Here is a 23,182-nt window from a genome sequence, read left to right on the forward strand (position 1 = left end):
AAGTCGGAGGTCCCGAAGAATAAAAAAAAGTTGGAAAAAAAAATTTTGAATTCGGCCCGCGGCTGTCGGGCTGAAAACCAGACGCTCAATTTTGCCGGCGTCCGGTTTCCGAGCCTGTGGCTGTCAGCGGGCTCGAGAACAGACGCCGGCAAAATTGAGCGTCGGCTGTCAAACCCACTGACAGCCGCCGCTCCGAGCTAAAAGGAGGTGCTAAGGACGTGCTAGTGTCCCTAGCGCCTCCTTTTGCCCGATTCTACCGCACCACCTCATTTGCATACTGTATCACGCGCACCGGCAAGTGGCCAGTGCGCGCGCCAGAAGAGCGGGCGTTCGTCCGCTCTCCCGCGTTTTTACTGAATCGGCCTGTTAGTGAGTGGCTACATCTGTGCTGAGGATAGGAAGAGCTGTGAATGACTGCAGTCTCTCTGTATCTGGATTCTTCCATGCTGAGGACAGGAGGAGCCGAGTGCAGCAGTGTTGTCTGTGATTGCAGATGTCCATGTTTGGGATAGGAGTGATGAGTGACATTACTGTCTATGCCTGGATACATCCAGGCATAGACATCCAGGATACATCCCCTCACCCAACGATAAACTCTCCTTATGATCTTCCACCCTTTAAAAATGGTTAATTCGTATGTTAAAAAAAAAAAGTGTTCGTTTCCAGTATGTAATTGTTGTTCAGTTAAACCTCTGACTCTAATATTTTTCCTTCGATAATAAGTTGTTCTAATGTGATTAAATTGTATTAAGTTGTTCTCATGTAAACCGGAGTGAAGGCAATCTGCTATACTTCGGTATATAAAAGACTGGAAATAAATGAATAAATAGATCCATTCTGGGCACTGGAGGAACCAAAAGCGAACATACTATTTCTCTGTGGCTGGCTAGGAGCAGTGAGCCGTGGCGCTGTTTCTCTGTGCCTGAGTACATCCATTCTGGGAAAAAGAGGAGCTGAGGAGACACTACTGTCTCTTTGTTCCGAGATACATCCATCTTGGGGACAGGAGGAGCCAAGATGGCTGTCTCTTTGATGGATTAGATCTGTGCTGGGGATTGAAGGTGTGCAGTGTGTAAGGTATCTCTGAGAGATGGTGCCACCAAGCTCTCTCCACTGAGGTCTGGTAAGAGGACTCGGTATAAAGAGGATAGCTCTCTGGCTAATACATATTGCTCTATGTGCTGTGACTTTGTCTTGGGCTAGAGGAGAAATAGGAAAAAGTTGTAAGTGAACCTTTTTTTTTTTCATTATAGAGAAAAGTGTGCAAAAAGTCATGTTCTGTGCCAAGCAATGTGAAGGTGCCTGCCCCTGAAGAAACACACGAGACACAGAAGCGTCCCTGAAGAAACGCATGAGACAGAAAAGCAACAGCTGCCTCTGCCAAGAGAAAGGCTTTGCTGAGCTGTAAGGGACTCTGCTCTGGATGTTTCCCTGAGTGAGTGTGTGGAACCCAGGATATGTACTGCGTCAACATGAGATACAGTTTTCTTCACCCCATGTGTGTATCTCTCCAGTACTCTTGTACCACTCACACTTGCTTTAAAAACTGAGCTACATAAGTCTCTATAGCAGAGCTGTCAAACTAGAGGCATGCAGTCTGGTGAGGTTTCCAAGATCTACCTAATTACTATGCATGAGATATATTTGTATGCACTGTCTCCATTGTATGAAAATCTATCTCACACATCTTTATTAGGGATGTCCTGAAAATTTGGTCTCATTGTAGTTTTGACACCTCTGCTTTTATGGTCTATGATGAAGGAGCCCAGACCTCAGCACCATGAACTTAAAATATAATAGCTCCTGGTAACCAGCCTCCTCACTGGGTACCAGATTGCCTCTAGCCTGACCGCTGTAAGGGGCCGATGCAATATCATGCATGCAAAACACGTGCACACATCCCTTCTCTTGGGCGCTCACTCATATTTTAATGAGCTGATGCTCTAAAAGGGATGTGCAATGGATAATTTGTGCCTTCCTACCATGTCCATGCCATCGAGCACCCAGAAGTAGCTGTGTGCAGGTAAGGAAAATGGATGCTCAATTTTCCAGATGTCCGTTTTCCTAACCCGTGTACGGCCACAGGTTAGGAAAATGGACGCTCATAAATTGAGCGTCCCTTTTCATAACCCGGCAGCTATAAAGTTGGGGGGTTTTTTGTTTATTGTTTTTTGTGTTTTTGTTGCAGCTTTCTGTAGTTCCTCCTGCTTAGTATCGCAACAAAATTAAATAGGAGGAACCACAAAAAAACTGCATATTTTGCTCTTCTGAGCATGACTTGGGGTGCCTCAAAACCTAACAGCAGCTCAGGCCTGGTGTTAATTTTTGAATGTTAAAATGTGTGCAGCAGGTGCACATTTTTTTGTTTTTCTAGATCAGGGATACTAGCTAATAGCCTCATCAACATGCAATTGCATGTGTGACTGCTCTTAGGAGGGGGGGGGGGGGGGTTGGACGTGAGTTTTGGATGCGCTAATCCTCTTCTAGCATAAGGGATTGTGGACGTGCATCTAAAATGCGTGTCCAACCACAGGTTAAACTGTGCACTCAGCATCGGCCCCTAAACGTGTTTTTAGAGCAGTAGGTCAAATTGTCTTTTTGTTTTAGGATATCCATAATGAACCTGCATATCTATTTACATGCACTACCTCTACTGCTTTAAATATATTTCAGGCATATTCAGTGTGGACATCCTAAAACCGAAGTGGGTTGAGAACCACTGGTGACAGAACTTCCAGAATGGTTCTCAAATGTAGGACCACAACTGCCTCTGGTTTCCAGGGAAGGCAAACTGCACCTGTGCTTTCTTCCCAGCTGACATCTATGCAAACATCTCTGCTGCTATTCAGTCTGGATATCCCGAAAACAAGCTCTGAGTGGCCTTGCTGAGTGCTCTAGTTGTAGGCTATTTATCCTGTTTCCTGGTCAGTCATTTATGATAGGAAATAAAAGAATGTATATGGTCGTAATGGCATACAATGTATTTATAAAAATAAAAAGTATTTTCTTTAGTAGAATAAGCACATTTAGCGGTGGTTATATTACAATATGAAAAGAACATCCCTCGCTGCAGTGCTATGTACGCCCGCCCCTGTCGCGCTTTTATTTATTGCGGAAAATAGTTTAACGCCGGCTCCACTGATCCCAGCAGCACCTGCGCGCGCCCTCCCTTGAAGCGCACGTGCAACGGGAGGAGAAGAGGGGGCGGAGCGCTCCAGCTCGAGTTCCGTATGCGCACTGCCCTCCGCCTCAGCAGTGAAGCTTCTGATCCTATAGCGTGGGCTTCCTTCACTCATGGCTGCTCGGCGGCCGCTGTTGCGCGTGCTTGGTCTCCATGGTTACCGCCAGAACGAGCGCGTGTTCCGGGAGCGGACTGGGGCGCTGCGGAAGCTGCTGCGGGGCCGTATGGAGCTGGTGTGCGTGAGCGCCCCGCTGCTGATACTGGGCCCGGAAACTCAGGCAGGTGAGTCTGCTGTGCATGCGTTCCCACGTGATCCGGGAGGCGATAGCGTAAGGAGAGAGCGCGAGCAGCTTCGCGCTGACAAAATGTGCTTTGATACATGGGAGCACTGCTTATAGCGCCCTCGCATGGAAATCCCCCCATGCAACCAGAGGAAACTTGAACTCCTGGATCAGAGTCACTGTGCTGGCACTTAAAACCCCTAGAAAGGCGGGAAACCAGTTTTAAAATATCTATGGATCCAATTTTTACCGTTTATAATTTTGGAGTTCTTGCTTGTTAAGGGGATCGGGGAAGGGAAACCACATACATTTGATTTAAATGCTAGTGCACTATGGATGTTTTAAAAATAAATTTACAGGCTGTTGTAATATAGTGCATGATTGGACACGGGTTTTCGACGCGTGTCCACAACCCCTGCACGTCCAAAAGGGGCATACAACCCCCCCCCCCCCCTCACGAAACTAATAGTGCTCATCACATGCAAATGCATGTTGATGAGGCTATTAGCTATTCTCCACCGATTCAAAAAAATTAAATAAAGTGCTCCCAACTTCATCTGACTGAATATTATGGCAGTATTAATTCAGAGAAACAAAAAGGACGAGGACGTTTAAAAGTCAAAAAAATTTAAAGTGTGCCGGCGGTCAGGTTAGGAAAAGGGACGCTCAACGAGTGTCCATTTTCCTAACCCGCTGACTGCCAATCAGTACTTTGCTGGTTAAATAGCAGCCGCCACCACTAGGGTGACAACCTGCCTGGTTTATTTATTTATTGAAAATACTTCTATTCCTCCTATAATAACATTCAAGTTAATGCAATACAGTGCGCCTGGACATTTGTCCTCATCCCCTTATTAGCATGTCCAACCCCGCCCCCTGAAGCACCTGACATGCACATTTTTACCCTCAGAAATTAATGTCTGCCCGGAGCAGGCATTAATTTTTGAACAGCCCAAAAAAGTGTACAGAATACTGCAGTATTTCTACTTTTCTGTACTTCTTCCAACTTAATATTGTGGCGATATTAAGTCAGAGGAACAAAAAGGAGGAGACCCTTTAAATAAAGAAAGAAAGTAAGTGTGCTGGCAGTCAGGTTAGGAAAAGGGACGCTTGTAGCATTGAGCCTCGGTTTTCCTAACCCGCTGATAGCCATCTCTCCTGGGCGCCCATTGCTGAGGAGGAGCTAGGGGTGCACGGTTTCCCCTAGCTCCTCCTTTTTACTGCGGCACCCTATTTACATATTAAAGTGGGCACCCTGGAGAGGTCAATTGGCGTGCATTAGGAGAGCAGGTGCTCAATCATGACTGCCCGTTTTCCCCACACCGATGTTATTAAGCTAAGTGGATTACAAAATCAACATAAACAATGTTAAGACAAACATTGTTTGTCCGGTTTTCCTCTCAGGCAGGCAACCGAAAGCTAAAACCCGGGGGCCAATCAAATTACCTCTTCTGAGCTGCTGCAAGAATCAGGCAGCTGGCTGGTTGCAGGCAGGAAACAACAGAAAAGAGTTTGTGCATGTTCAGGCTGTAATGCAGGGCTTCCCAAACCTGTCCAGATGACCCCATAGCCATGGAAACTCAGTATTTGCAAATTTATCTCATGCATATTCATTGCAGATATCCTGAAAGCCCAACTGGCTGTGGCGTCCCCAGGACAGGTTTGGGAAGCCCTGCTATAGGGCATGGATGTTGGAAAGGGGTGGTCCACAGAGGCCATGGCCCCACCTACTAGAGTGCTCTGATCCTTCCCCTTTCCTGCAAGTTGCTGGCTGTGGGGCTGATGCAATAAATTTTGCGGAAAACGGGCGCTGACTTTTCAGCACCCGCTTTCGTAGCTCACGTATGTCGCCCGCAATGGGGGGGCGCCATGCAATATGCAAATTAGGGAGTCATGCCAGTAAGGAGGCGCTAGGGTCGCTTGCGCGATCTTAGCGGCGACTGCTGGTTGTGAAGACCGACGCCAGTAAACTCGGCATCGGTTTTCATAACCGGCCGTCTGCCAGTAATGAAAACGGATGCCGATAAACTCTGCGTCCGTTTTCATTACTGGCAGACGGCCGGATATGAAAACTGACTCCGAGTTTACCGGCGTCGGTCTTCATAACTCGGTGGTCTGCAGAGGTTTTTTTTGTTTGTTTGATTGTTTTGTTTTTTTATTGAAGAAGTACCGAAAAGCAGTTTTTTTTTCTGCTTTTCTGTACTTCTACGTGCGCTCAGCTATTAATGCCTGCTCCAGGCAGGCGTTAATAGCTGAGTGATAAATGTGCGTCTGAGACGCATGTTTACTTTTTTGCATGCGGAGTGAATGAGTAATAGCCTCATTCACGTGCATTTCCATGTGATGAGCGCTAGTTCATTCACTCAGCGTTGGACGAGGGTTAAATAGGCGCTAATCCCCCTATTGCATTAGGGGGTGGATTAGCGCCTATTTAACCCGCATCAGACAGCGGGTTAAACGGTGCTCTCGTGCGAGCGCACTGTATTGCATCTGCCCCAACGTAACTTCTGCTGTGAGCAGAAAAGCAGCAGCTGAACAGTTTGGCCCTTTTTGCTGGCAGAGCTCTCCCTGCTAGCTGCTGCTGGTAACTCGGCCTTCTGTTGCTGCCACTACCGGGCTTCGCTATCAGCCTGCATGCAGTCAGGGCCAGGGGAACTGCTTTGCCTTCTGACAGTGCTGCCGGCCTGCCACTGTTTGCTGTGTGTGTGACGTGTCATGTGTGGGAGTCGAGACCTGCAGTCACCTGCCTGCTGCTGGCTGAGCTCATCACTGCTCCAATCCAAAGAGACTCGCAAACCATCAGGATCAGGTATGGGACGGACAAGGAGAGCTGGGGAGCAGCGAGCAGGGGGGGGGGGAGGGGCAGGAGGGAGAGAGGAGCGCAAGAGAAGAGGGAGGGAGGTGAGCAGGGAGAAGAGAGAACAAGGGGGTGGAAGCTGGGAGCAGGAAAAAGGAGGAGAGAAGAGGGGAAGAAGCAGAGGACAGCAAACAGGGGAGAGAATGGGGGACTGAGTGGGGAGGATGGGGCAGGGATGAGGATTTTGCCGCAGGAGGAAAGGCTGGTGGCAGGGAGGAGGGAAGGGGAGATCAGTCAGCCCCCTCTTTTCCTAAACTCACTGCTTCTTGCTATTGACCCCCCCTCCCCATTCTCTCCCTTCTCACCTGCCACCGGCTTTTACTATAGTGATGGATTTATATGTCTTGATTTTATTTTATGCAAATGAGGGAGGGGCACCCCCACCTCAGTCCTCGAGTCTCCAGTCCTGGTCTGTGGAAAAGTTGGCAAACCTAGCCACCACGTACCCTCTGCCAGATAAGTCAGTATTTATCCGGGTAACAGCTCTGACAGCCGGATAAATCAGTATTTGGAGCCAATCGGAGAGGGTGGTGTGTGCCTGAAATGCTCTTCCGGAGGAGGTGATGAAGATGAAAACAGTAAAAGCATTCAAAGGGCAGGGGATAAACACTGTGGATCCCTAAAGTGTATGGAAATGAAGAAAAGGGTGCATGGGGGTAACTTGCTGGTGCAGCAGTTACTACCCTTAACCAATAAACCTCAATGCTGTTGGTGCAACGGCAGCAGTGTTCTCTGCTTTAGCGGCAGGGGGAAGAGAGGAAAAGGGGAATGGGATTCAAACAGCAACCAGCGAGGGCCCTGACCTGTACAGTCTAGAGTACTGATGAGCATGGGGGTAACCTGCATGGAGTGGCAGTTACTGCCCATAACAGAAGGCATAGGGGATTACTACCCTTAACCAGCAAGTCTTTATGCTTTTGACGCAACTGCAACATCACTCTCCGCTTTCACCGTGGGGGGGGGGAAGGGGAATTGGATTCAGATGACAACCAGCATAGGCTCTCACTTTTATAGTCTGGGGTACTGATATGCAGACAAGTCCACAAGCAAAGGACGTCAAGCAGCTCATCATCACCCAGTAAAAATGTCCCTAGCAGTAATTTTGATATGGGTTATCATAAGGCTTGGGGATGACTATTAGGGATGTGATTCACATCCCTAATAGTCATCCCCAAGCCTTATGATTAATAAGGCTTCCCTAATAGCCTAATAGACATCCCTAATAGTCATTGATATCTCAATTGAGATCGAATGTCGGTATACAAAAATAATCTTACTAGATAAACGAAGCTTGACCGACGTGCCGCAAATGCGCAGTAGAGACCAGCTCTACCGCGCATGTGCGGGCGAGCACGTCGGTCTGAGCCAGCGTCAGAAAGAAAAAAAATGGCGGCGTCCAGTGGCAGCAGCGGGCGGCGACGGCGGTAGCGAGCGGCGGCGGTACCGGCAGCGGGCGGTAGCGAGCGGCGGCGGTAGCGAGCGGCGGTAGCGGGCGGCGTCCAGTGGCAGCAGCGGGCGGCGACGGCGGTAGCGAGCGGCGGCGGTACCGGCAGCGGGCGGTAGCGGGCGGCGGTAGCGAGCGACGGTGGTAGCGGGCGGCGGTAGCGGCCAGTAGCGAGGGAGGGAGAAGAGAGAGAGAGGGAGGGACGGACTGAGTGGGAGGGAGGGACGGAGAGAGAGAGTGGGAGGGAGGGACTGAGTGAGGGGGAGGGACTGAGTGAGAGGGAGGGAGTGGGACTGAGTGAGAGGGAGAGGGGGGACTGAGTGGGAGGGAGTGGGACTGGGAGAGAGAGGGAGGGAGTGGAACTGAGGGAGAGTGAGTGGGACTGAGTGAGTGAGAGAGAGGGGGGAGGGAGTGACTGAGTGAGAGGGAGGGACTGAGTGTGAGGGAGGGGGGACTGAGTGAGAGGGAGGGAGTGGGACTGAGGGAGCGAGTGGGAGGGAGAGGGAGGGAGGGAGTGGGACTGAGGGAGAGGACGGAGGGAGTGGGACTGAGTGAGAGTGAGTGGGACTGACTGAGGGGGAGGGAGTGAGTGAGACTGAGTGGGAGGGAGGGGACTGAGTGAGAGGAGAGGGAGGGTGGGGAGGAGTGGGTGAGGGAGGGAGGGAGGTAGGGGGGTGGTGAAGAGTGAGGGGAGAGAGAATGAGGGGGAGGTGAGAGACAGAGGGATGTAGCCCGTTTTAACGGGCTTAACAGCTTGTAAAATAAATAAATGACTGCACAGTGTGGCAGTTTCTATCCTTAAGACAAACATGGGGGTAACCTGCACAGAGTAGCAGTTACTACCCTTAAGAGGATCATGAGGGTAACATGCACAGAGCGGCAGTTACTACTACTATGTTTAAAACTAATAAGAAAATATTTTTTACTCAACACATAATTAAGCTCTGGAATTAATTACTAGAGGATGTGGTGAAAACTGCGTTTAAAAAACAGTTTGGACAAGTTCCTGAAGGAAAAGTCCATTAACAATTAAGGGAGAGTTGTAGAAATCCACTGCTTATTCATGGGATAAGCAATTTGGAATCTGTCTACCCCTTGGGATCCTCCCAGGCACTTGTGACCTGGCTTGGCCACTCTTGGAAACAGGATACTGGGCTTGATGGACCTTTGGTCTGACCCAGTATGGCAAGCCTTATGTTCTTACACTTTACAGAAACATGGGGGTAACCTGCACGGAGCGGCAGTTACTACCCTTAACAGAAACATGGGGATAACCTGCACGGAGCGGCAGTTACTACCCTTAACAGAAACATGGGGGTAACCTGCACGGAGCGGCAGTTACTACCCTTAACTGAAACATGGGGATAACCTGCACGGAGCGGCAGTTACTACCCTTAACAGAAACATGGGGGTAACCTGCACGGAGCGGCAGTTACTACCCTTAACAGAAACATGGGGGTAACCTGCACGGAGCGGCAGTTACTACCCTTAACAGAAACATGGGGATAACCTGCACGGAGCGGCAGTTACTACCCTTAACAGAAACATGGGGATAACCTGCACGGAGTGGCAGTTACTACCCTTAACTGAAACATGGGGGTAACCTGCACGGAGCGGCAGTTGCTAACCTTAACAGAAACATGGGGGTAACCTGCACGGAGCAGCAGTTGCTAACCTTAACAGAAACATGGGGGTAACCTGCATGGGGGGCAGTTACTACCCTTAACAGAAACATGGGGGTAAGCTGCACGGAGCGGCAGTTGCTACCCTTAACGGAAACATGGGGAGTAACTTGCACAGTATGGTAGTTATTACTATAAGAAGCCTTCTAGACAGGCTGGATGGATCATTGGGTGCTTTTCTGCCATCATTGCTATGGCACAGTCAGGCTGATCCAATAAATGAGTGTGGAAAATGGGCGCACAGTGCTGAGTGTCCACTTTCCTAATGTGCGCCACCTCTCCTGGGCGCTCGATCAAATATGTAAATGAGGGGTCGCGCTGCCAAGGAGGTGCTAGGGACAAATGTGCGCCTCCTTGGCCGCGGACACCCAGGAGAGGTGGCTGTCAGGACGCCTGTTAATTGAGCATTTGCTTTCCTAACCTGACCACCCGTACACTTTTTTTTTTTTTTTTTTTACATTCTCATCTTTTTTGTTCCTCCGACTTAAAATCGCCAAGATATTAAATTGAATACTTTTTGGGCTGCTCAGAAATTAACGCCTGCTCTGGGCAGGCGTTAATTTCTGAGGGTAAAAATGGACAGGTAGGGCACACGTTTTATTTTGTTTTTTGGGATGGGGAGAATAGCTAATAGCCTCATCAAGATGCCATTTGCAGGGGGTTGGATGCACATTTTAGATGTGCTAATCCCCTTATGGAATAAGGGGTTGTGAATGCGAATCCAACCCCGGATTAACCAGTGTGCTCGGCTCAGTGCACTGTATGGCATCGGTCTGCATGTTTGGCAGGGATGCGTGCTCAGCCTGTGCCAAATGCATCTTTTACAGGCAGCTCTCTTTTTTTTTGACTCCAGGTGCATTAGTATATCATTAACTTGTTAAAAAAACAACATTTAATTTGTGCGCTGAGATCCAGCACACAGTGTTTTAACACCCAGATTGCTGCACCAGCCTGGGGTGGAGAGTCCCCTCCGCAGCTCGTATCTGGCAGATTGCATAAACCCAAGAATCATAGCCTCGCTGGCTTCTCCCGCTGCGTTCCAGGAACTAATTCAGTCAGATTTTATTACTCGCCTTTCCAAATTGGAGGCTGCAGGTACATTTAAGTATTTCTCTGCCTCAAAAGGCTTGCGGTCTAAGCTGGGTAATGGCATTATCATACACTAAACGGGGTAGTGAGCATGAGGTGTGGGATTTGAAATACCCCGTGTTATCTCCCCCTTAAAAAAAAACAAAAAACCCCGATGCAGTGTGACTATTTGAACGAGCTCATTTGCATGCAAATCAGCTCATTGCTAGTGGATCCTATACTAATCAATGAGGGCTTGCCTCAAAAGTGGCAAGTCACGGTTTTTGAGCGAAAGCTTCCTTTCTCCAGGAGAATCGGGATGCTAGTGCTCCCACAGCCTGAATAATCCCCCTCCCCCAGTGCAAGTCATCGAGAAACCCCCCTGAGACAGCCCAGCGTGCCCCATAGGTTGCCAGTCCCAGTGCTGCCATTTTGAAAATGGTGCCAGTCGGCCACGTAGCAAGATTTGCCGCAGTGCGCGCCTTCCTAGCAGTTAACAGGGATCATTTGGGATCTTTTAACTCGATCTGTTCTTTACCTAAGGGCACCCGCGCTCCGTTTGCTTTTATTGGAGCCTCTCTCTCTATCTTTCCTGCTTTGGTTGCATCCTCTGAAGATTCCTCCCTCCGAGCCGTGCACCGCTGGGACAGAGCAAGCAGCTTTTAAACTCCAACCTGGCTTTCCCATGCTCTGTCTCCTTTTTAAACATCAGTGCCAGCAGCCTGGTTCCACCCTCCATTAAGGTGAAGACCGTCCTTTCGGAACAGGCTCTCCCCATTTCCTAACAGATCTAAAGTCCTCTTCCCTTATGCATGCAGTGTGGAACAGGGAGCATTTCTGACAATGCTGACCCCTGGAGCTTCTGGATTTCAGCTCTTCTACCTAAACCCCTCAGTCTGGCTCCCAGAACCTCCCTCCCACCCCTTCCTGTGTCATTTGTGCCCTCAAAGTACCACAGTAGCTGGCTCCTCCCAGGTGATGCCTGAGCGGCAGTGGTCTAAACTTGTCACAGAGGTATTAAGTCCCACTACCAGGTGTGTCCCCTTTAATTAGTTTATTTATTTTGTACGTAAGTGGGCAAACCATTACCTTCCCTGGCAGCACTTTTTGGATGGGGCTGTTGGGCAGCCCTGAAACTGACAGGGAGCTTCGGAAGCTTCCCAAAGTCCGGCCCTTGTTCAGATTCCAGAAACCCTATTGGCATCTCCTAGTTGTACATACTGCCAGTGTAGTGCGTAGAGCGGCAGGAGGATGGAATCAAGTTCCCTGATCTCCTAGTTGTACATACTGCCAGCGTAGTGTGTAGAGCGGCAGGAGGATGGAATCAAGTTCCCTGATCTCCTAGTTGTACATACTGCCAGCGTAGAGCGGCAGGAGGATGGAATCACGTTCCCTGATCTCCTAGTTGTACATACTGCCAGCGTAGAGCGGCAGGAGGATGGAATCGCGTTCCCTGATCTCCTAGTTGTACATACTGCCAGCGTAGAGCGGCAGGAGGATGGAATCGCGTTCCCTGATCTCCTAGTTGTACATACTGGCAGCGTAGTGCGTAGAGCGGCAGGAGGATGGAATCGCGTTCCCTGATCTCCTAGTTGTACATACTGGCAGCGTAGTGCGTAGAGCGGCAGGAGGATGGAATCGCGTTCCCTGATCTCCTAGTTGTACATACTGCCAGCGTAGAGCGGCAGGAGGATGGAATCGCGTTCCCTGATCTCCTAGTTGTACATACTGCCAGCGTAGAGCGGCAGGAGGATGGAATCGCGTTCCCTGATCTCCTAGTTGTACATACTGCCAGCGTAGAGCGGCAGGAGGATGGAATCGCGTTCCCTGATCTCCTAGTTGTACATACTGCCAGCGTAGAGCGGCAGGAGGATGGAATCGCGTTCCCTGATCTCCTAGTTGTACATACTGCCAGCGTAGAGCGGCAGGAGGATGGAATCGCGTTCCCTGATCTCCTAGTTGTACATACTGCCAGCGTAGAGCGGCAGGAGGATGGAATCGCGTTCCCTGATCTCCTAGTTGTACATACTGCCAGCGTAGAGCGGCAGGAGGATGGAATCGCGTTCCCTGATCTCCTAGTTCTACATACTGCCAGCGTAGAGCGGCAGGAGGATGGAATCGCGTTCCCTGATCTCCTAGTTGTACATACTGCCAGCGTAGTGCGTAGAGCGGCAGGAGGATGGAATCGCGTTCCCTGATCTCCTAGTTGTACATACTGCCAGCGTAGTGCGTAGAGCGGCAGGAGGATGGAATCGCGTTCCCTGATCTCCTAGTTGTACATACTGCCAGCGTAGAGCGGCAGGAGGATGGAATCGCGTTCCCTGATCTCCTAGTTGTACATACTGCCAGCGTAGAGCGGCAGGAGGATGGAATCGCGTTCCCTGATCTCCTAGTTGTACATACTGCCAGCGTAGTGCGTAGAGCGGCAGGAGGATGGAATCGCGTTCCCTGATCTCCTAGTTGTACATACTGCCAGCGTAGTGCGTAGAGCGGCAGGAGGATGGAATCACGTTCCCTGATCTCCTAGTTGTACATACTGCCAGCGTAGAGCGGCAGGAGGATGGAATCGCGTTCCCTGATCTCCTAGTTGTACATACTGCCAGCGTAGAGCGGCAGGAGGATGGAATCACGTTCCCTGATTCTAGCAAGATGCAGTTGCTGGCTCTCCTGGCGGCCCCCAGGAGGTTTCTGCTCATGCTTTGGGACATGCGCAGCTCTTGCATCTTTTGCATTTTGCACAGTACAAGAGAAAATGCATTTCTGGTTCTATTTCTTTCTCTTTCAAATTCAAGCAACTGTATTGATAATGACATGTTTTTAGATGTGTTACCTAAGTAAGTAGCACACTTACAAAAAGCAGGAAGGAACAGCAGAATTCCCTGGTCATGCCCTGATGCTGCGCTTCCGAGAGTCCCTTCTGCCCCCAGATCAGAGCGTTTTCCAGCAGATCCACCGTGCTTTTCTCTAATTTGCATTATTTTCTGTCCACAGAAGAGTTGGACCCACAGCCAGATGAGCCCCGAGGGTGGTGGTTTTCAAATCCCCAGCTGCAGACATTTGATGCTTTGGAAGAGACAGACTCGTGCCAGGGACTGGAAGACACCCTGGCACTGCTCGGCCAGGTCTTCGCTGAGCAGGGTCCCTTTGATGGGGTGCTTGGCTTCAGCCAGGGAGCCGCGCTGGGGGCCATTCTCTGCGCGCTGAAGCAGCGGGGTGACAGCAGGTTTCCCTTTCATTTTGCTATCTTGGTTGCTGGCTTCAAGAGCCGATCGGTGGAACACCAAGGCTATTACCAGGACCTCATCAGTGTCCCCACACTTCACGTCTATGGGAAGGTGGACCTTGTGATTCCTGGAGACATGAGCCAGAAGCTGGCATCCTGTTTCCGAGAGCCTGTCATTCTCACTCATCAAGGTGGGCATTTTCTGCCAGCCTCTGCAGCCCAGAAAAACATCTACTGCCAGTTCTTGGACACATTTCTTAAATAGTTTTGACCTTGTAAAATGTAAACAAGACAGGTTTCTCTGGAAAACCTAAAATGTATGTTGCATAGATTTGTCTGTTTTCTGTTTAAACTTATTCTAGTAACAATCAGAAACCCAGCTGCTGCCAGTCCTTTAGTTGTGTAAGTTACAGAAAATGGAAAACCAGATGTCACAGCAACCAGGGAAACAGAAGGGTACACACACACACCACTCACAGAGCAACACCGCCCCTGGGGACATCAGAAGGGTACAAACCCGCACCACCATTTGCAGAGCATCACAGCCCCTGGGGGCACCAGAAGGGTACAAACCCACACCACCATCCGCAGAGCAACACAGGACTGGGAGGGACCAGAAAGGTACACATACACACGACAAAGCAACACAGCAAGGGGGGGGAGACCAGAAGGGTGAATGCACACACCACCACTCGAGTAGCACCAGAAGGGTACACACACCACAAACAGCAACTGGGGAACCAGACATGTACACACATCAGAACCCATACAGCATGACAGAAAGTAGAGAACAAAATAATGCACACCCCACCCCCATACTGACACAGCAGAACCAGAAGGGAGGTCACTCTGTCCCCCTACCGAGCAGCACTGTACATGGAGCCAGAAGGGTCCACACAACCATGATCCTTCCCCCACCCGAGTGTCGCAGCAACCAATGAACCAGATGAGTGCACACACCACCACCACACCCAGAGCAGCACTGGAGCCAAAAGTGTTCATGCACCACAGCCCTCTTTTCTCCTACAGACCCTCGCAGGAACAAGAGGCAGCTGCAGCTTTCCCTGCCCTGTGTAGGGGCTGTGCTCAACAGGCTATGGACCGTTGAACTTTCACCATCCTGTTTCTTAGATTTGAACATCATATAATTACTTCCAGAGCCTGAGGTTTGACTGCATTGAGTTTCCAGCCCTGGTGCAGCATTCACAGCTGCCTGGAATTTCCCTTCTGCTTTCCTGTTGCTCCCTGTCCCCTGCCTGCTTGAGAACTATTGACACTGCTCCATGTACCCCTGTTATGTGTTTGCTGTGATAACAGGTGCTTTCAGAGGGGTGGGTCACAGCCATCCCTGCTTTCGCTGCTGGTGGCAGGCTTCTGTCCTTCCCTCCCTAGAGATTGAGGTTTGGCAAACAGACTGTATATGAAGCGAGCCGCAGCTTTTCAGCTGAAGCACTGCAGTCCTGAGTCACTCTGCCTCCTGCTGCCTTGTTTTTGCAGGCAGTTCTCCAGGGAAAACCTCACTGGGCTGTGGTTCAACCTCACAAGCACGCCACAGAATCATCGGTCAGTCAGGAAATGTTCAAGCAATGCTATCAACAGCGAAGACTGTAGTGGCGCACACCCCATGTGCCTCAGAGTCCAGCTCACAGAAAGAAAAGTCTTCATGTGCTGTGTGTTAAGAGTACACCCCTGTTTCCAGAGGGGGGCAAGAGGCTGATCCGTGCCTAGGGAATCCATGGCCACGCAGAAGGAAAAGGGGATCTATGGGATGGCAACCTAAGCCAAGAATGAGTCAGTGAAACTTGGGAGGGGGGGGAGCACATGAGCCAGGGATGCATCAGAAGTAGGAGATGAGGGAGCAGATGCCACAGGAGTAGCTGGGGATGACAATGTCTAAAATTATCATGCAATAAAATAATCAGAATCTGATGAGGAAATGCAGGAAGACTGGGATGGATAAGGAAGCAACAGGAGGTACTTGAAGAGAGGAGAACAGAAGTATCAAGCTGGGTGGAGCAGGAGTAATGGGGATGATGAACAATGGTGGAGGGGACAGTACAGGGGAAGGATGAGGTGGGGGAGAGTACATGACAGGAGGTGCCTGAGGAGGGAAACAGGAGGAGGAGAGAGCAGAAAAAGGAAAGGAGCAGGAGGAGATGGAAGGAAAGAAGAGAAATGGGGCAACCTGGGGGGAGCACAAGCAGAGAGATCAGGAGCTCCAGGAACTGGTGAGGAGGACAGCCAAGAAGTGTAGGGAATGTATGAGAAGAGGGAAATGTATGAGAGGCAGAACATAGGATAGGGCTCCCCAAATCTGTCCTGGTGACCCCATAAGCACTAAATATGCATGAGGAATATTTGCGTATATTGTGTCTCCATGCACGGGGATGGGTGAGGAGCAGGTGTTGGAGAGGGAGGTGGAATGGCGTCTGTGCACACTGCTGCTCAGATTTCTGGCACTTACTGGAACACACATGCTTTCAATAACTAAATTAAAACCAGGAATTTCCTGCACTCTTAAAATAAATCTCCTGACTCTCTCTCATACTCAGGAATTTTTTTCCGATCATTTCACAACCCTCTTTGTTGTGCAACCTGTTGACAACTTTGTTCGATTTTTCCTGTGATTGGTCCCTGGATTTCCTAGGATGAGGAATGTCCCATACAAGCCAGAGGGAGCGGCGATGCTTTGGGGCAGAAGTTCCTCGGTAGTGCTCCATGGCAGGAAGATTGCACACACATGCATCCAGTCCCTGGAGCTGGATCAGTGCTCTGGTCCCTACATTAAAGAGCCAGACTAAGACTGATGTTGCTGCATGCTGTGACTCTGCCCACTGCTCCCTCTCCCACAGATGCTGGGACACCGGACTGCAGAAAGGACAATGAACGAAGGAGTCCTCCAGACCCAAGTAAGTGTTTGCTCCCATCCAAGGAAAATGTTAGGATAGTCACATCAGAGACTACGAGACACAGGGAACACTGTTCCAGCCACATCAGAGACTACAAGACACAGGGAACACTGTTCCAGCCACATCAGAGACTACGAGACACAGGGAACACTGTTACACTCACATCAGCAACTACTAGAGACACAGGGAACAGTTACACTCACATCAGAGACTACGAGACACAGGGAACACTGTTACAGCCACATCAGAGACTACTAGACAATGGGAGCACTGTTACACTCACATCAGAGACTACGAGACACAGGGAACACTGTTACACTCACATCAAAGACTATGAGACACAGGGAACACTGTTACAGCCACATCAGAGACTACTAGAGACACTGGGAGCACTCGCATCAGAGACTACGAGACACTGGGAGCACTGTTACTCACATCAGAGACTACGAGACACAGGGAACACGGTTACTGCCACGTCAGAGACTACAAGACACAGGGAACACTTACAGTCACATCAGAAAGTATGAGACACAAGGAACACTATTACAGCCACATCAGAGATAACAAGACACAGAGAACACTGTTACAGTCACAGAGACTACAAAGCAGGGACACTTACAATCACATCAGAGACTGAGATGGAACGCTGTTATAGTCACATGAGAGACTATGAACCACAGAAAACACTGTTGCAGTCACATAAGAAATTACGAGACACAGGGAACCCTGTTACAGTCACATCAGAGATAGTAAGACAGAGAATACTATTACAGTCGCATCAGAAACTAGGGGCCAAGGAGCACTGTTACAATAATATTGGAAACTATGAGACACAGGGAACACAGTTACAGTCACAGAAGAGACTACGAGACACAAAAGACTTATAGTCACATCAGAGACACTTATACCAAAAGCCACAAAATTCAGGGGACACTGTCGTATCAGAGACCATGTGAAACATGGATATTTACAATCTCTTTAGAGACCATGAGAGACAGAAAAGACTATCACTGTTACATCAGAGACTGACTCATGGAAGACTGTCAGGCTGCAGGACAGAGGGGTTGGTCTGTCAGAGAGTCCAACCCATGCCATTATGTCTCTGATCACGTGGTATAAGTGAAAGAAAGAGGATGAGCGACCAGCTGCATGGACAGGTACCTTTCAGGATTATTTGCTTTAAAAGGAGCTATTTTATTTTTCAGCTATCTATTCTTCTCCATGAAACTGAGTAGTTTGCAGCTCAGCCTTCAGCCAATTTGGAAATCTGGCAAGATAAACAAATGGTGAATCCATGAGGCACACAAGGTATCTGTCCACTGACCAATGAACTCTGGATATTTCTTTATAGACGGTTCATGCATAAAATAATGGGAAATGCATGGTACCAGGCAAACAACACTGCCTTCTGCAGGACTATCATACGAGAATCTGAGAGGAGTAGGATTTGTGCTGATGATGCTAATGAAAACAGAAGGATTTATATTCAGCATTCTGCTTATACACTGGAGAGGGGGATGTTGCTGTATAATGACTGTACTCAGGATGCATCACACGTAAATAATCTCAAGATCACCCTACTTACAGTAGTACAGAAGTGAATTCCTCACCCCACCTGCAGCCAATGCTCCTGCATCATTCCCTACAGCACCTCCTGCTGGGAAAGATTGGGACTGCAGGAACTGTGAGCTCCCTGACAGCCAGTGCACCCATATCATTCCTTATATCACCTCCTGCTGAGAGAGGTTGAGTCTGCAGGAGCTGTGAGCTCCTCCACAGTTAGTGCTCCTGTGCCATTCCCTACAGCACATCCTGCTGGCAGAGGCTGGGACTTCAGAAGCTGTGATCTCCCCCATAGTGCTCCAGTATCATTCGCTACAGCACCTTCTGCTGGGCGAGGCTGGGTCTGCGAGCTCCCCCACAGCCAGCACACTTATATCATTCCCTATAGCACCTCCTGTTGGGAGAGACTGGGACTGCAGGAGCTGTGAGCTCCCCCACAGCCAGGGCTCCTCCATCATTCCCTACAGCACCTCCTGCTGGGCAAGGTTGGGACTGCAGGAGCTGTGAGCTCCCCCACAGCCAGTGCTCCTGCATAATTCCCTCCAGAACCTCCTGCTGGGAGAGGTTGGGACTGCACTAGCTCTGAGTTCCTCCAAAGTCAGTATGCTGGCATCATACTCAAGTATCTCCTACTTGGAGAGACTGATACTGTAGGAGATGTGAGGACCCCCAGCACAGCAATCTTGCACTATTCCCTACAGCACCTCCTGCTGGGAGATGCTGGGACTACAGGAGTGCAAGCACACCCAACAGCAAGTGCTCCTGCACTATTCTCTATAGCACCTCCTGCCAGGAGAGGCTAGGACTGCACCAGCTTTCAGCTCCCTCTACAGCCTGTCTTCCTGCATTATTTCTTACAGTGCCTCCTGCTGGGAGATGCTGGGGCTGCAGGATCTGTGAGCATCCCTACAGTCAATGCTTCTTCACATTCCCTACAGCACCTCCTATTGGGAGAGGCTGGGACTGCAGGATCTGTGAGTATGGTCAGTGCCTTAGGCATAAGAACATACACAGTAATTGGTGGCAGGTAGAGATGAAACTGGCCTATCCAGGCTGCCTAGTAGAGATTTGCTCACTTTGGGTAAATGTGCATTTAAATTCCCATATTCAACCCAACACCAAATCCCTCTCTTCCATGGCTTTTTCCAAGCATCCCCAAATTCTGCCACGATTATGGCCTCCACCATCTTGGCTATTAGGCCATATCAGACCATTCAGTCTTCATCTTTGCTTCTCACGAAATCACTTAGAAATTTGCTAAGTGGTATAGAGTATTTTGAATAAATAAATACAGTACCTGAAGGTAATCTGCTTTGAAGAGCCAAAAAAGCAGAATATAAATCGGATAAAGTAATTCATTCCTAATCCAACATCCAGGTCCTCTTCTATGTCTTATTAACACATTTTGTAATCATCTCCACAGCCGATTAAAAAAAAAATCCATCCTGGTTGAAGTTTGGGTTTCAGTCCTGGCCCCCTCCACGCAGTTCACCCCAGCCTGCTTGGAAGCCTGATGCTGTTCCACCACTGCTATTTAGGGTTCACCCTCTGCTTTTTTTTCAAGTGTCTCAGCTATACAGTGAATCACTTTGACCTGGCTGTGTCCTAGGTGAGATTGTCTCTGCTGAACGGTGGATAACCTTGGCGTGGTTATGTTCTGGGTGGAATCATCTCTGTAGTGTTATCTGAGTGAATGTCAGCTGGTTCTGTCCTGCATGAGAGCCTCTGCTCTGGGTGCATGTGGCCTGTTTGTGTGCTGGACCGCAGCTCCAACACGTTTCAGATATTATTATTTACACATCCTTATGGCCCGGGTCCTGGCTTGCGCCATCCTCAGCTTGCAGCGCAGAGACAGAGCATTCAGCTTCAGTTCTTCCTCAGGGCTCTTACATCTATCCCAGCGTTGCAGCACTAGGCGTAGGCTCTGCCCAGGGCTCTTTGCTCTGCCTTCTTGTAATGAGCACTGAGCACTGCTTCAGAGTTTATGCCTCTCTCCCCTTGCATAAGCCTAAACTGAGCACCAAGTGTGGGCTCTGCTCCATTGTGGCTGAGCAGCTTGAACACGAAATTTCTCTGTCTCTGTCTCCTTCCAGCTGTGCTTCTGACTGAGAAGCTGCAGCCCTGGAAATGCCAGAATTCCTGTTTTGCCTGGAGTTTGTTCCTCGTGTGATGTGTGCGAAAATGAGATTCTGTTTGCCAGCTCTGACAAGCAGCAGATTCAGGGACAGAGCGAGGGAGCTGCTGCATATTTGGAGAGAAGGAGCAGGCCAGAGATCCGGGTACATGCAGTAATGGTAACCACATCAAGATCACAACCCACAGCCTTCTCTCTACAACCCAGCTAGGAATCCCTCAATGGTAGGGCTGTATTCCCTAATTCCCTCCCACGCCCTAACCTCCATGGGGTGCACTGTTACCCTTAATTGGGAATAATCCATTGTTGTACTAAATGAATGGTACTTTAAAAATTCTAATTCTTTATATTACTTCTTGCAGAACAAGTGAAAATGTATTAGCAAAAAGACAAAGCTTAAAGCAAAGGCTGTATATCAACAGTCATCCCAGCACCAGAGAGAGGAAGCTGGAAGCAGGGCTGTGTGTCACAGTCATCCCAGCACCAGTGAGAAGAAGTTGGGAGAAGAATTGTGTGTCACAGTCATCCCAGCACCAGTGAGAGGAAGCTGGAAGCAGGGCTGTGTGTCACAGTCATCCCAGCACCAGTGAGAAGAAGTTGGGAGAAGAATTGTGTGTCACAGTCATCCCAGCACCAGTGAGAGGAAGCTGGAAGCAGGGCTGTGCATCACAGTCATTCCAGCACCAGTGAGAGGAAGCTGGAAGCAGGGCTGTGCGTCACAGTCATCCCAGCACCCGTGAGAGGAAGTTGGAAGCAGGGCTGTGCGTCACAGTCATCCCAGCACCAGTGAGAAGAAGTTGGGAGAAGAATTGTGTGTCACAGTCATTCCAGCACCAGTGAGAGGAAGTTGGAATTAGGGCTGTGCGTCACAGTCATCCCAGCACCAGTGAGAGGAAGCTGGAAGCAGGGCTGTGCGTCACAGTCATCCCAGCACCCGTAAGAAGTTGGAAGCAGTCATCCCAGCACCAGTGAGAGGAAGCTGGAAGCAGGGCTGTGTGTCACAGTCATCCCAGCACCAGTAAAAAGAAGTTGGGAGAAGAATTGTGTGTCACAGTCATCCCAGCACCAGTGAGAGGAAGCTGAGAGAATTGTGTTTCACAGTCAACCCAGCACCAGTGAGAGGAAGCTGGAAGCAGGGCTGTGGGTCAAAGTCATCCCAGCACCAGTGAGAGGAAGCTGAGAGCAGGGCTGTGCGTCAAAGTCATCCCAACAGCAGAAATGAGAAGAGAAATAGTTTGTTATCCACTGCCCTATCTCTGCCTGCTTTTCTAAACAGTAAAAGTTTATGTGCTGTGGCATTTCATAAACCAGCACAAAAACATTTACTGCTAAGGGAGGCAGGAAAAAGCAAGGAGAGCAAATATCACTTCCCTACATGCAGTAAAACCCATTTACAGCACCTGATGTAAAGTACCGTGGTTTCTACCTCTGACCGCTCAAGAAAGTTTGTCAAGAAATGTATTGTTAGTCCAATAAAAAGGTATCGCCTGAGATTTTTAATTTTATGTTTTTAATTGTTAACCTTTATTCTGACTGCACTTCCTGTCCTGTGTTATTCCTGACTGCTCCATGTCCTGTGTTATTACTGTGCTTCCTGTTCTGTTGTTCCTGCCTACTTCATGTCCTGTGTTATTATTTACTGTGCTTCCTATTCTGTTATTCCTGACTGCTCCATGTCCTGTATTATTACTGACTGTGCTTCCTATTCTGTTATTCCTGACTGCTCCATGTCCTGTATTATTATTGACTGTGCTTCCTATTCTGTTATTCCTGACTTCTCCATTTCCTGTATTATTACTGACTATGCTTCCTATTCTGTTATTCCTGACTGCTCCAAGTCCTGTGTCATTACTGTACTTCCTGTTCTGTTGTTCGTGACTGCTTCATGTCCTGTATTATTACTGACTGTGCTTCCTGTTCTGTTGTTCCTGACTGCTTCATGTCCCCTATTATTACTGATTATGCTTCCTGTTCTGTTGTTCCTAATGACTTCATGTCTTGTGTTATTACTGACTGTGCTTCCTATTCTGTTATTCCTGACTGCTTCATGTCCTTTATTATTACTGACTGTGCTTCCTATTCTGTTATTCCTGATTGCTCCAAGTCCTTTGTCATTACTGTACTTCCTGTTCTGTTGTTCATGACTGCTTCATGTCCTGTATTATTACTGACTGTGCTTCCTGTTCTGTTGTTCCTAATGAGGTGTTTAAAATCATGAGAGGTCTAGAACGGGTAGATGTGAATCGGTTATTTACTCTTTCGGATAGTAGAAAGACTAGGGGGCACTCCATGAAGTTAGCATGGGGTACATTTAAAACTAATTGGAGAAAGTTCTTTTTTACTCAACGCACAATTAAACTCTGGAATTTGTTACCAGGGGATGTGGTCAGTGCAGTTAGTATAGCTGTGTTTAAAAAAGGATTGGATAAGTTCTTGGAGGAGAAGTCCATTACCTGCTATTAAGTTCACTTAGAGAATAGCCACTGCCATTAGCAACAGTAACATGGAATAGACTTAGTTTTTGGGTACTTGCCAGGTTCTTATGGCCTGGATTGGCCACTGTTGGAAACAGGATGCTGGGCTTGATGGACCCTTGGTCTGACCCAGTATGGCATTTTCTTATGTTTCTTATGTTCTTATGTTCTTATGACTTCATGTCCTGTATTATTACTGACTGTGCTTCCTATTCTGTTATTCCTGATGGCTTCATGTCCTGTATTATTACTGACTGTGCTTCCTATTCTGTTATTCCTGACTGCTCCATGTCCTGTATTATTACTGACTGTGCTTCCTATTCTGTTATTCCCGTCTGCTCCAAGTCCTGTGTCATTACTGTACTT

At 48.9% G+C, this 23,182-nt stretch overlaps 2 protein-coding genes and 1 long non-coding RNA gene across 6 annotated transcripts in view; all 3 read left to right on the top strand.

Moving 5' to 3' along the window:
* Positions 1–2,965, top strand: part of DPH1 (diphthamide biosynthesis 1) — a 191,269-nt gene extending 188,304 nt beyond the window's left edge. Inside the window, exons 12-13 of one of the 3 annotated variants that reach the window (XR_003858153.1) lie at positions 1,254–1,435; positions 2,674–2,965. Coding sequence is in view for 1 of the 3 variants with exons in the window: in XM_029612021.1 (XP_029467881.1) it covers positions 1,254–1,343 (90 nt within the window). In the remaining 2 variants the exon portion in view is untranslated. Of the gene's footprint in view, positions 1–1,253; positions 2,149–2,673 lie in introns of those variants that run through there. The other 2 variants (XR_003858152.1, XM_029612021.1) reach the window with 2 other exon arrangements.
* A 64-nt stretch (positions 2,966–3,029) lies between these two features.
* Positions 3,030–15,089, top strand: OVCA2 (OVCA2 serine hydrolase domain containing). 2 transcript variants are annotated; one of them, XM_029612022.1, is made up of 2 exons: positions 3,030–3,463; positions 13,505–15,089. In XM_029612022.1, the coding sequence occupies exons 1-2, from the start codon at positions 3,295–3,297 to the stop codon at positions 13,999–14,001; spliced, it is 666 nt and encodes a 221-aa protein (XP_029467882.1). In that variant the 5' UTR covers positions 3,030–3,294; the 3' UTR covers positions 14,002–15,089. The 2 variants fall into 2 exon arrangements, with proteins under 2 accessions (XP_029467882.1, XP_029467883.1); XM_029612023.1 differs by having other exon boundaries at positions 13,508–15,089.
* A 1,312-nt stretch (positions 15,090–16,401) lies between these two features.
* LOC115098049 lies at positions 16,402–21,842 on the top strand. The gene is made up of 3 exons (XR_003858399.1): positions 16,402–16,645; positions 17,851–17,953; positions 20,705–21,842. It is a non-coding gene; the product is annotated as an uncharacterized LOC115098049 (long non-coding RNA).
* The last annotated feature ends 1,340 nt before the right edge of the window (positions 21,843–23,182 follow it).

The sequence above is a fragment of the Rhinatrema bivittatum genome, chromosome 8 (assembly GCF_901001135.1).
Source record: "Rhinatrema bivittatum chromosome 8, aRhiBiv1.1, whole genome shotgun sequence".
Classification (NCBI taxonomy): Eukaryota; Metazoa; Chordata; class Amphibia; order Gymnophiona; family Rhinatrematidae; genus Rhinatrema; species Rhinatrema bivittatum.